This window comes from Acinonyx jubatus, chromosome B1 (assembly GCF_027475565.1).
Source record: "Acinonyx jubatus isolate Ajub_Pintada_27869175 chromosome B1, VMU_Ajub_asm_v1.0, whole genome shotgun sequence".
NCBI classification, from domain to species: domain Eukaryota; kingdom Metazoa; phylum Chordata; class Mammalia; order Carnivora; family Felidae; genus Acinonyx; species Acinonyx jubatus.
In genome coordinates, this window is record NC_069382.1 from 67,144,455 (window position 1) to 67,158,391 (window position 13,937).

General features: G+C 40.9%; 1 protein-coding gene across 8 annotated transcripts in view; it reads right to left on the minus strand.

Annotated features, from left to right (window-relative positions):
• The window catches only part of RAPGEF2 (Rap guanine nucleotide exchange factor 2), a 246,268-nt gene that overhangs the window by 159,621 nt on the left and 72,710 nt on the right, over positions 1-13,937 (minus strand). For 7 of the 8 annotated variants that reach the window (XM_053216762.1, XM_053216760.1, XM_027068275.2 and 4 more), the window contains exons 2-3: positions 13,278-13,348; positions 1,391-1,447 (exon numbers count right to left, since the gene is read on the minus strand). In XM_053216762.1, the coding sequence (XP_053072737.1) occupies positions 1,391-1,447; positions 13,278-13,348 (128 nt within the window). Of the gene's footprint in view, positions 1-1,390; positions 1,448-5,737; positions 6,012-13,277; positions 13,349-13,937 lie in introns of those variants that run through there. The other variant, XM_053216766.1, reaches the window with a different exon arrangement.

The following is a 13,937-nucleotide window of genomic DNA, read 5'->3' on the forward strand; positions in this document are numbered from 1 at the left end:
TTTAAGTCTTTATCTTTTAAAGATAAAGATACATAACAAAATAAAAAAATATGGATGAATTGAAATGTCTGGATTTACTTAAAATAATCCAGTAGAAGGTGGAAGCAGGAATAAGAGATGGAACATAACTGGCCAGCAGTAACAATGTTGGATGATGCGTACATAGGGTCCATCATACTACTGTCTCCAATATTGTGAGCATTTATAAATCTCCATCACACAATGTGATTTAGGAGGAGGAAAAACTCATTTCCAATGGCCTAAAGAATCACGACCGGTATTTTTAACAACACATTCACAAGCAAACATGGTTGCAGCCTGACTCTTGATTTGTCATCTTGACGCACACCGCATGTCAGTTGCCCTAAACTTGCCATAATATTCAAAACATCAGACCAGGCCCCTTCCCTCTCTGTATCCCCACACTTAGGCTGCTCCTTCTGCCAGGAAAATCTCTCTAGACCACCAGATACACTTTTGAGACCTAGTTCAGAGGGCCGCACCTCTGTGACTCTCCCCATTTACCTCAAGGCTTCCCCTGTACTTCTCCATCCCTCAGTACCTATCTGTATTCTCAGTTATTTTGGTTGGTTACTTTTTGTTGTTGTTGTTGTTGTTTTCCTTTTATTCTATTTCTGCCCCCTTCAAGATACTATAATTTTACCCTCCTTAAGGGGAGAAGCTGGATTTTATTTATTTCAATAAATATTCCCTACAATACGTATGGAAAGCAGTAATTATGTATTTAATAAGTGTTTTGAAAAACAGAAAGTCAACAGAACAACAGTGAGTCATGGCAAACATAAAATAATATGCCCAGTAATCCAGTTTATATATCCTTAATACAATAATATTTATCTACTATATGCTTGTTACATTCTTTAAAAAAAATTGTCATTTTTTCAAGGTAATGTTATACATCTTGAAAGAAATATCAGTATTATTTCTAGGACAAACTATGCCCAAAGGGATGTGGGCAGGCTATTTTCCTATTTCTGAAAGAATTATAAACTAAAATATGACATTTATGCTATCGTTACATCTCATTTGGTGTGGTTGTAGGAATATGTATTTTGTTCTGTTTGAAATACTATACTGTTTCTTATTTCATAAAGATAAAAATGTCAAAATACTCCATAATATGAAATAACATCTCTGAACCACAAGTGAGAGATATATGGGTATAGATGCGAACTTAGCAAAGGACTGTAAGCTTTTCCTTTATGACAGGTAGTAGTTGCAATGTTTTACGTTTCTAAACTACAAAAAAATGAGTTAATGCAAAATTAAGGTAACGATGACTTAGCCGTTACTAATACTTCTATGATACTTTAAGGAAATTATTTAGCTGCTGCAGTATCCACTATACAAAGAGAAAGGAAACACCTACTAGTATAAAACTTCATTCGCTTCGTGTCTTTCATATCTCACAGTTTCGCACATTAACCTGTAAAAAAAAAAAAAAAAATAGACATGAGTTCAACATACCTCATGAAAAAACATACTAATAGTTTAAAAACATAAAAGAGACATGTAGTCTAAAAAGTTAAGATTACTGTATATGAACTGTCACAATCATTTATTAGCCTCAAGACACATATTTTTGGTACCTAGGTGAACAAAATAAAATAAAATCTGGTAAAGAGATGCTAGAAAAAAGTTTGTTATATGTCAATTTTGTCATGTTTATTGTATAGGGAACAAAATTGTACGTGTTTTACACTTTGTAAATGACATGTGGACAAATTAATGTTCTCTGAAGTAAGCAGAAAATGAGGAATAACCTAAAAATCAGAAAGGAGAGCCTCTTAATTTAAAAAACGATAATGTCATTCATGCTGATGTTACTTAACAGCATGTAATTTCAGACAAAAGTAGGTTTTTATTAACTCAGTATTTTCATGACTAACGACTAACGGAAGGCTTTATAACTTTAAGATTTATTTTGGCTGATTCATTCTTAAGGAAAAAATTACAGAAATTATGGAAAATATGAATAAATGTTTAAACATTCAAAATTACCATAAGAACAGCATCTTCAGGAAACATCCTATTATATTAACCCCAAGTAAAATTTCCAAAAAATACAGAAATGCAAAAGAGAAAATGACCATTCCTACTTACGAAGAAACTAGCAAATAAAAAATTGGCCATAAAACGGATTAGTTCAACAGCACTTCCATTTTGGTCAATGGGCTAGTGGTCCACAGTTTGTGCAACACTGGTATTAGCCTACAGCCATCTTTCCTGTTGCTAAATCCAATAAACACCACATACTCTTGATTTTTCACTTGAAAACAACTCTCTTGGATATTCTTTTTCTTGTTCTTCTTACTCCACCACCTTAACTTTACAGGTCCTCGCAAACCCTTACTTGAAACATTCCAACAGAGTATCACTTAACTCCAGGAGACATCAAACCCTGAATACACATCATTAATATATATAGTTTTTTTTAATAGACTGAATCATACCAATTCTTCATAAGAAAGGATAAGAATCACAAGTGATAGGCCTAAAAATACCTGGTCTTCTATTACATAATAGCTCTGCCTTATTTCCTGTAAAAACAAAAGAATCCTTGCCCCAACCTCTTCCCTGGATCTTTCCTTCTCCTACAGTAGACCCTGCATTCCTTCAGGCTTACCTCCATCTCCAACATCACCATCCATTTCTACCTCTCTCCTGAACCACTTCCTTTAATATATAAACACATCTGTGGCGCCTGGGTGGCTCAGTCAGTTAAGCATCTGACTTTGGCTCTGGTCACGATCTTGCAGCTCATGGATTTGAGCCCCACATCGCGCTCTGTGCTGACAGCTCAGAGCCTGGAGCCTGCTTCAGATTCTATGTCTCCCTTTCTCTCTGCTCCTCCCCCACTTATACTCTGTCTCTCTCTCTCAAAAATAAACATAAAAACATTTATATATATAAATATAAACACATCAGCTTCACCTATTGTGTGGGGGAGGGGGACACCTCTCTTGACCATATATCCTCCCCTCCAGCTATTATCTACATTTTGCTTTACCCATGACAGAAATTCCCCACTTAGACTGTCTATATATTCTACCTCTATTTTCTCACCTTCTTATCACTCCTCCACCATTTGCTCCCTGAAAATGCATAGGCTCTAAAAGTTACTAGCATTCTCTGTGTTATCTTAATTCCACTTCTCAGGAACATTCGATGACTCCTTTTTTTCCTTACACTGTCATCTTCTCAGAGGCTTCCTGTCTTCGGTCTCCTGATTTTCCTCTTAACTTCTTGGTCATTTTTTCTGTCTCCTTTGGATTCTCCTCCCATTCCATTCCTGTACCTGACTTTTGAGTGTTATCAGCTCTCTTCTTCTCTGCACCGTGTAATTTCATGCTTTCTGTGATTTTAAATTTAATTTATAAACTGATGACTTCCAAAACAATGCCCCACACCTAATCTCTCACCATGATATCCACTCATCTAAATGCCCACTCAACTAGCCACTGGCTGTGTACTTGCCATTTCATGTTCAAAATGTCCAAAGAGATCTTAAATTTCTTCTCCAAAATTTGCCTTTCCACCATCAGTACCCAATTGTTTAGGCCAAAAACCTTGGAATCGTTATCCTTGACTCCTCCCTTTTCTTCATATCCCATCTTTCTGCCAGCATCTGTTTCCAAAATATATCCTCTCAAACTGACCGAGTCTACAAATGTAGATTTCTGCTTCTACTTTTGCACATCTCTTGTCTATTCTCCACATGGCTTCCAGAGATATCTAACTCAGATCATCTCACACCTCTGTTCTTAATCTCTGCTACCTTTGGAAGAAATCCAAACTCCTTATCCTTGGTGCCTTCATGCACCAAGACTGTTCCCATGGCCAGGCATCTGGGGCATCAATACACTGCAGAGATTTCTGCACAGCTGCAATGACTCAAATGTTACTTCCTTTGACTACAAAGTCAAAGCAGCCCAGCACCCATTCTTGCCATATGTATGGTAAGTGATGGAAGACTTGTTTGTACAAGCACACTCTGAATGCCCCTGTTAATCACTATCTTGTGAATGTGGAGATCTCATCCTCCCTCTGTGTTCCCATCAAGCAGAATATGCAGAAGAACATGTTATTCAGGGTTCAAGGTCAGGGTCTCAGGGAGTGGCTGACCAGGAACATCTCCTTTGTAACAAAGAATGTCTGGATGACAGGCCTTGAGCTCCTTGGAACACTGGCCATGCAGGGAGGGGAAGGGCTACAGATAGTTGCTAGGCTAGTTGCTACAGTATAAAAGCTTGCTGCATGTATATCCCTGCAACAAGATGCTTTGTGTCCAGTCTGTCACTTCTGGACTCCCTATCGTATATTTCCCCAATAAACCTATGTCTCACTGGCTATCTCTAGGTCATTTCTTCTGCCTCACAGAACAATCACCCACCCCTGACTTAGAGTGTGCTGGGGTATGATCACACAACTGGTGAGCCAGCCAGGAAGCCAGGAAAAAAAACCCATGAGCACCAAGATGTGGGAAAAGGGAATAGGGAAATTTGCAGGGGAAAACCCAGGTTGGCCATCCACACCTACGTGGAGCCCTATAGCCTTATCTTTGATGGACAAGCCCACCACATGAGTATAGGGATGCCCCTGAAAATACCTAAGGGTCTAGAGGAAATATTGACCAAGATTAATTTGACTAAGAAAAGGATGAATGGTCAAGTGGCTGCTGCCACAGTTGGGTGACCCCTCCTAATGGCTGCCCATGTAGCTGTCGTGAAGAAAGTTATGCCAACGACAGAAGAAACTGCATTTAAAGAGGAAAGCTAGATTAACACAAATGAAACCGCAGAGACCTTGATAATCTGCTTGAGGGAACAAGATGTTAAATTAATAACTGTTGGCACACCCAACTGAAGGGTGGTAAATTGCCCGGCAAACGAGTCCGGCAGTTATCTCTTAGCCGGCCTGGGATCCCAAGTTGTAGGACGCAACTAGAGTTCTACTGAGGAACAGACGAATTAGAACAAGCCCATAAAAATCCCAATTCTCTTGGCTCAGCCTATTATTAACAACCAAGATGAAAGCAGAGCAGTCATGCCCATGGAGTGTGGAACCCAGAACCTGCCGGCGCCTGAGCACTGGCGGATACTGAACTAGCAGAATTGGGGGATAAATTCAGATATAAAGGAAGGGAACCCATGGTGGCATCGTTGCTCCGTACGTGGCACGTAGGCACTGAAGGCCGTTTGCTTTCAGCCGGAAACATCCAAGACGGTGTTCATTATCACACACCTTGTTTTACAGCAGCATCCCCACCAGCGCCGTCAGTAAAGGTCACGTTACCCTTTTACTCTCCTCGGTGGTACAGGGCTGTAAATTAGCTTGGCCTAGCAAGGCAGGGGGGTGGGGGGGGGGGATTGTGTACTGACCTCCCCTTTACGATGGCAAAATATGGAAGAGCTCCAGCATATCCTACAAGAGCTGGGGATGAAACACGCTGTCTATGCTGAACACCACAGAGATCCTGATAATTAACAGTTTGCCATGGATATTAAAGATATGTGTTACAGTCTGCCCCCAGTCACTGGTAGAGGGCACTTGTGTCCATCTTGAACCCCTAATGGGACAGCCTGTATTGTGGGTTGGGCAAGCCGCCACAGGTCAAGGGGAAACAGAAAAGATCAGAAAAGAGGTATCCAAAAGGCAGAAATGAAGGCAGAGGACTCACAGGAGAAGAAACAAAGAAGGGGCCTATGCATGTTACCTGTTGCCAGATGTAGTGAGACCTCAGGGCAGTGGGGACCCCCTTTAAGAAAGCAGACAAATAATTCAATGAAGTCCGTGTCGGGCTCTGGCAGAAATTTAATCCTGAACAGCAAAGGGGGTACAGATATAGCCAAGGGCACCCTCAGAGGGAGGATGGCAGGCCTCTTCTCTATGAACTAGGAAAGAGGCAAAGGACATGGACTGCGGTTCGACTGCTGCCATCAGGGTGTACGGGGACCAGAGGCCACAGGTAAAACTCACCATATATTGGTCTAAAAGAAACAAACAGACCGTTTTAGCTCTGGTTGATACTGGTGCCAAATTTACTCTCCTTTATGGAAACAACCACTTTCAAGGGCCCATCTCTGCCATCGATGGGTAGGGGGCTGGTGTCGTCCAAATGAAGTAGGTTGTACTAACTGCAGACAGGATAATGCCCACCAAAACCCTATTCGGTGTATACAGCCCCAATACCCAAATACATTCTAGGAATGGATGTCCTCTCAGGACTAACATTACAAACTACTGCAGAGGAATTCAAATTGAGGGTGTGCTTGGTCAAACAAACAAGAGGAGATGCAAAATGGACACTTGTAATACTACCTGTCTCACAGAGGGTAATGGCAATTAAACAATATTCCCTCCCAGGAGGCCACGAAAAAACCACAGGCACAATTAAGGAATTAGCCAAGGTGGGCATTACATGACCAACTCACACTCGATATAAAAGTCTTATCTGTCTGTAAAGAAACCAGATGGAACACAGAGAATGACTGTGGATCATAGAGAACAAGGTGGTACCCCCTCTTCATGCAACTGTGCCCAACGTGTCTCTTGTTGACTCCAAAAGGGGAAGTTCTGGGTACATACCATGATGTGTTAGACCTGGCTAATGCCTTTTTCGATATTCCCAGAGTTCCAGAAAGCCAAGAACAATTCTCTTTCATCTGGGAAGGAGAACAACAGGCATTCATCACCCTACCACAGGGGTATTGATAGAGCCCCTCAATCCGGCAAAGCATGGCAGCCAGCAACCTAAGTTGTCAGGCAATTCCAGAGGCAGTCTTTGTTTCATTACATTAATGATATAATGTTAACGTCTGAGTCTTTTTACAGTTTGAAGACCACTATACCAGCCTTGCCTTCCCACCTAACAGGTCAAGGATGAATAGTCAAGAAAAACAAAATACAGGGCCCTGGTTTATTGGTAAGTACTTTGGTGTTACCTGGTCGGAGAAGACAAAGGTTGTTTCTGCAGCAGGTACTGATTAAATACAGGTACATCCCACACCCCATCACCTCAAAGCATTTGCAAACTTTCATAGGTCTCTTAGAATATGGGCATCAGTTTATCCTTTGCCTGGCTCAATTGCTCCTGCACATTTATAGACTGATTTAAAAAGGAGCCCAATGGGATTAGTCCTCAAAGACAAGGCAAGCATTTCAACAAGCCTAGATGGCTAGTAAACAGATCCAAGCCTTAAGTGTTCTTACACAGGGACAGCCATATGAACTGGATGGAGCCAGTTAGCCAGAAGAGTTTGCATGGAGCTTGTGTCAACGGCAAGGGCACAAATGAGTACTGCTGGGTTTCTGATCACAATTATGGAAAGGAGTCAAGATGTGACTTGGTGTTTTAGAACAAGAGCTGTGTGCTAATTACCATGCTTTACAGCAAGTAGAAGACATAACTAAAGGCATCCGAGTAACTCTTCACACTCAGTATCCCACAGCAGGATGGCTAAAGGATACATTCCAAAAGCCCAAGTCAGGCAGTGCCCAGACCCACACTGGCCAAATGCCATGCCTACTTGCATCAACGCAGTACCTTGACAAATAGCCCCCTTAGTGAGAAGCTGCACTCCATTCTCAGCCCCATAACTTACATCACCTCTGAAAAGCAGCCATTAACTGAGGCAGCAAAGCCATCACAGCTGCCATCCTATGTGCAGGAAGGAGACAGACCAATCCCTGAGCACGCCTGGTATACTGATGGCAGCAAGGGGCCTACCTGTGCCTGGATGGCCACTGCCATCCAGTTCTCAACGGGAAATATCTGGATAGACTCCAGAACTTGACACAGAAGTCAATGGGCCAAGCCTTGAGCAGCCTGAATGGTGATGCTCCCTGAGCCTGACCCCATGTTATATGCACAGAGAGCTGGACAGTCTACAAAGAACTGATCATGCGGCTTCTCCAATGGGAGGCACAGGACTGAGTGGTGGCAGGGCACCCACTCTGGGGCAACAGTATGTGGAAGGACATTCTCCAGCACATACAAGGTATGAACATCACTGCTTACCATGTAGATGTGCACAGAACACACACCCCACCTGGTAATCAACAGGCTCATGAGTTGACCCACGTCTGCCTCCTTGAAGATATGTCAACTGAAGATGTAACCACCTGGCTACATGAAAAGACATCTAGGACAACGGACCTTGTGGGCCATTGCTAAGAACTGGGGCTAACCTTGGCATACAAAGACGTTGTAACCATCTACTAACAATGCTCAACCTGTGTCCAGCAATGACCATGACCTTTGCCAAGAGACACTGGACAGATAGCAAGGGGGCAGCACCCTCTTCAGAGATGTCAGAGATGGCATCGGTCCCCTGCCCTTCCCTGACGGCTGCTGTTATTCTTTGATATATACTGACACTTATTCAGGACTCCTGCAAGCCCACCCCAGTAAGCGTGCTAACCAGAAAGCTACCATCCTTGGTCCAGAACAGTTGTGTGCTGCCTACAGGGTGTTCACTGACATCAACATCGACCAAGGCTCCCACTTTACAGGACATGAAGCGTAAGAGTGGGCCAGCACTCAAGACGCCCGTTGGCATTTGCATCTACCATGCAATCCCACTGCAGCTGGACTGACAGGACATGTGAGTGGACCATCAAAACAACTGCCACAAGAAACCATTCACTGGCCCTCTGGACAAGCCACCTGTCAACAGCTGTAGGACATTAAATGAACAGGTACATTCCAATCGGTCCAGTGCCTGTACTGTACTCACTCAAGGACCTGATGTCACCCTTAGAATGCAAGTAGACAGCAGGCAGGAAAGATGTTCTCTGCCATAGGTAGGAACACAAGGTAACCTTTTATTGTCCTTGCCACAAGATCTATCTACAGGGGAACATATAATTAAATGGCCCTGGAAATGGCAAACAAGTCCACGGTGGTTTGGATTTTTGGTCCAATGGGGAATAGGAATAGGAAAGGACCTAACCATCACCCCATTTCTTCACCCCACTCCACCGAAGACAATGAAGGCACACAACCCCAGCTCTCATTAAGAAAGGACACTATCGGGGTGCCTGGGTGGCTCAGTCGGTTAAGCATCCGACTTCAGCTCAGGTCATGATCTCACGGTCCATGAGTTCGAGCCCTGCGTCGGGCTCTGTGCTGACAGCTCAGAGCCTGGAGCCCATTTCAGATTCTGTGTCTCCCTCTCTCTCTGCCCCTCCCCCGTTCATACTCTGTCTCCCTCTGTCTCAAAAATAAAATAAAAAACGTTAAAAAAAAATTAAAAAAAAAAATAAAGGACACTATCATAATCAACTTATAGAGCACTGTTAGACCCCCACTATCCTTTTCAGGTTTGCCCCATCATGTAACAGAGGGGCAGCCAACGACTGGGTACTATAAACCTGGAGCCAAACCAGTCAGGGGTAGTGCAATCCCAGAACACCACCACCTCCCGCATTCTGTTAGACAATCATGACTTGCCTCTTCCAGCGCCTACTGAACAGCTTGACTTTTCACCCTTAAATTCTGTATAGGGAACCTATTTGCCAACTGGGCCCAGACCATAGCTTCCATACAGAGTAAGACCAACTATTGAGTATATGGTGAACTCTCCCTGTTGGTGACTGCAGGCTTCCCCCCGCAAAATGTTTTCTATAGTTGCTTAGCCTTTTGTGTTTCCTATTATTCGGAAGCTATGGCCTACGCTGTTGCTGTGGGATTTGGTTGCAATGCACCTCGGCATAGGTGGCCCCAGGGACATTGAGAAACAAGAGCGTATAAAGAATGTATTGGCCATCCAGGGTATGCCTGGGTGGAGTATATGGTACATGCTAGAAGACTTGTTTGTACCAGCACATCCTGAATGCCCGTTAGTCACTACCTTGAGAATGCAAAGATCCAGTCCTCCCTCTATATTGCTATCAAGCAGAATATGTAGAAGAATGTGTTGTTCAAAGTTCAAGGTCAGGGGCTCCAGAAGGGGCCAACCAAAAGCATCTCCTTTGTAACAAAGAGTGTCTGAATGGCAGGGCTTTGAGCTCCTTGGAATGCTGGCCACGCAAGGAGGGGAAGGGCTACAGACAGTTGTTAGCATAAGTTGCTACGCTATACAACCTTGCTGCATGTAGATCCCAGCAGCGGGTGCTTTGTCCAGTCTGCCATTCCTGATTCCCTCTATATAAGTTCCCTCAATAAACTTATGTCTACATCAATGTCTCTGGGTCTTTTTTTCAGCCTCACCAGACTATCACCCACACTTGGTTTGGAGTCTGCTGGGGTACATCTACACGCCATGCTGAACACACTAACACCTGAATAAGACATTGATTCATTTACCTAAATCTTGTCTGCCCAACCAGGAATATAAGCTCCATGATGGCAAGGGTATCAATGCTATATCTCCATGGCTTACATCAAAGTCCAGCACATAGCAGGCACACAATCAATAATTGTTGACTAAATATATAAATTTAACCAGTGCTCTCAGAAAACCATGATACAATCTTCTGTAAGACAATGTTGTAAATAAATGAAAAAAAGTACAAAAGAATGGTTTTGTCTTTAAACATTGCTGGAGAATGTTTTATAAAAAGCACACTGATATTCCCTGAATTCCTCAAGAATACAGTAAGCATAATTTAGTTGTTTCTTAATGATCTAAGACTGTTTATTTGGGGTGCCTGGGTGGCTCAATCGGCTAAGCATCAACTCTTGATTGGGCTCAGGTCATGATCTCATGGTTCTTGGGACAGAACCCCACATCAGGCTCCGTGCTGACAGCATGGAACCTGCTTGTGATTCTCTCTCTCTGCCCTTCCCCTACTCGTGCGTGTGCACTCTCTCTCTCTCAAAATAAATAATCATTTAAAAATAAGTAACACTGCTTAGATAACAATAATTACCCTTATCCACAATGCTAAAGAATATGAATTTATTTATTTATTTGTTTATTTTAGCAGGCTCTTATTTCTAACACTGAATAGGCCCAGATAATTATTCTGCTTTTTCAGATTTTTGGCCTCCACCCCTAACTATAGCATCCTCTGCCCCTTTGGCAAATATACTGCTTCTACCCATGTGGATTAAGGGAGCAAACATTAGAAAAATAAAATTGTAGTGAAAAAATATATAGTTCTTAAGATTTGAAAACCTGCACATTGCATAGAATATGTGATCTTACAGCAACACAATTAACTGCATGCCAATTAACCCTCAGAATCACTTTATTGCCTACAAATGGATAGGCCACAAAATGCATAAAGCTGAAGCTTTCAGATAAATGAGAGCCCCTCCCATCCATCATAGAAGACTAATGTTCTATTAGCCAATACTGAATATACAGACTTTCAAAATCTTGACGAAGACCTGTTTTTCTTCCTAAAATTGGACAACTCTGTATTATGTGGAAGCCTTAACTGTTCTCTGTTAATCCCAGGAATAAAACTTTTATTTATAAAATTCAAAGAAATTAAAATATCTAAATAAGATCTATTTTTCCTAGAAATGGTAGCTATTATAAAACAGTTTATCTAAGTCAGTGGGTTTATCTGTACCTCTTTTGTTGTTGTTGTTATTAACCATGCTGGTATCCTGATCTCGTTCTAAAAAAGGACTTAAGTTAAATTCAGTTGATGTTTCCCATAAATATCAGAAACAAATGGCTTTTCAACATAAGCAGAATAAGACAAACATCTTAAAGTTCCTTCCCTGTAAGTTCGTGCCAACAAACAAAACTGTACAGTCTCCAAAATAGACCTTCCAAGGTGTCAATAGGCTAAATTATACCACTGAACTAATCAGTTCTTTCTAAACAAAATTTTCCTTTGAAACAGTGGAAAGCTGGGTGATGGGTTTATGGGACTTCAATGTACTATTTACTTTTCTAATTTTGAAAATTTCCATAAGAAGTATTAAAATTTTCCTTATTCTATTACACAGAGTTCCTGTTACTACATAATTTTATAACCACATACTGTAGACATATAATCAATGTGTAAATATTATCCATGTGTGTACACATGGGAATGTGCCACTCATATTTGCTTATTAATTGCATTTAATTAAATAGACAGCACTATGACTTTCTCTTAGGATAGTTGTCATCAAAAAAACACAAAATGAAAGTTAGACACTTTAGAAATTATTCTTGCTCTAATTTGAGCCATCTTCTAAATTCCCAATGGTTTTGCCCTTTCCAATAAAACTTGAATTTTTAAACACCTAACCTGCAATCTACTTTAATTTAAATGATTTTCATTAAAAATTAAATTTTAGAAGTATTCAATCCTCTTGACACTTTTTTCAATTAACAACTAAATATGAAATTGACATGCTTGCAAATTAATTAGTGTTTAAACAGTAAGAGGAAAATACATAGAAGTATCCCCTTAATAACTAAAAACTGCTGGTACCAAAACCAGCTATAGTTGGAGCAAACAAAACCTTTTCATATGTCCTAGCCAGGGTTTATGTACAACCCAGCTTCCCAAGGTCCTTGATTTTCTGTTCCAGTTGAGGTAAAATCACTGGATTATATGTTTTTGATCTTTTAACATAGCCCAGGTAACCATAAATGAGGTTACTGTAGCACTGCACAATAGTACCAATAAAATGTTTATGTGTCTCCAAAAAAGGGCAGTCAACTTAATGCAATAAATATATTACATACAAAGACCTAAACATAATAATAACATAACGAACCTAATCATTCTTTGAATGGTTAAAAACATTCTGGTTTCTTATGTACCTGAACGCTAACAAGATCATTTGCCAGGACAGCAAATAACATTCCTTTTGGGGGATTCACCAAGTGGGGTTTATTCCTTTGGATAAGAGGAGCAGGGAGTGGGATACAGAGGAAGAAAGGATATCACTATGGCAGAAATGAAAGAAAATTATTATGTGGATATAAACTTATAAGGCCAAGTATAAATGTTAGATCAAGCAGAGTTTTCTTAAGTTATCTTTTTTTAAAAAAAAAATTTTTAATGTTTACATTTATTTTTGAGACAGAGAGAGAGCATGAGCAGGGGAGGGTCAGAGAGAGAGGGGGGGAGACACAGAATCCAAAGCAGGCTCCAGGTTCTGAGCTGTCAGCGCGGAGCCCGATGTGGGGCTCAAACTTGTCAACCGCAAGATCATGATCTGAGATGAAGCCAGATGTTTAACCAACTGAGCCACCCAGGTGTCCCTCATAAGTTATCTTTAATCCTGCTTCCTAACCATAATAAATGATCATTTAAAATTCCCACATCCCAGTATGAGTAATTGTAAAATGACTTACCTAAGTTGGTGTTCTCTCAAGTTTGATAAGGCTTCCATACCATGTAAATAGGAATATACTATTTCCAGATCCTGTATGAAAAGAAGGACAGAAATTATTAAACTTGTCAGGAAAAAGAGGCTTCTAAATTAAATCACTATATTTACAGTCCAAGTTAAAAAGAACTTTTTTTTTAATACAAGTTTTCTTAGACATTAAAAATAATATTATCAAGAGAAAAGCTGAATCACACAAATGTCATCCATTCATCAACCACCTTTGGGATATATACAAGGGTATTAAAATATAAAATAAATTGGCTTAAACTTATGAAAACAAATTCCCAAAAATTATTCTTCATCATTTATTTTCTGCCTTTTACATCAAAATATCAAATAAATAGTCTTAATTTTAAAGCACAGATATTTGCGAATATTGTGATTAATCATTCTTGGTCAATACAAAAATCAATGCATGTTATTTCATGACTACACTTTAAAATGAGCATAAATTTGGGGTGCCTGGGTGCTCAATCAGGTAAGCACCTGACTTTGGCTCAGGTCATGATCTCACAGTTTATGAGTTTGAGCCCCATGTTGGGCTCTGTGCTGAGAGCTCACAGCCTGGAAACTGGGTCAGATTTTGTGCCTCCCTCTCTCTCTGCCCCTCCCCTGTTCTCCC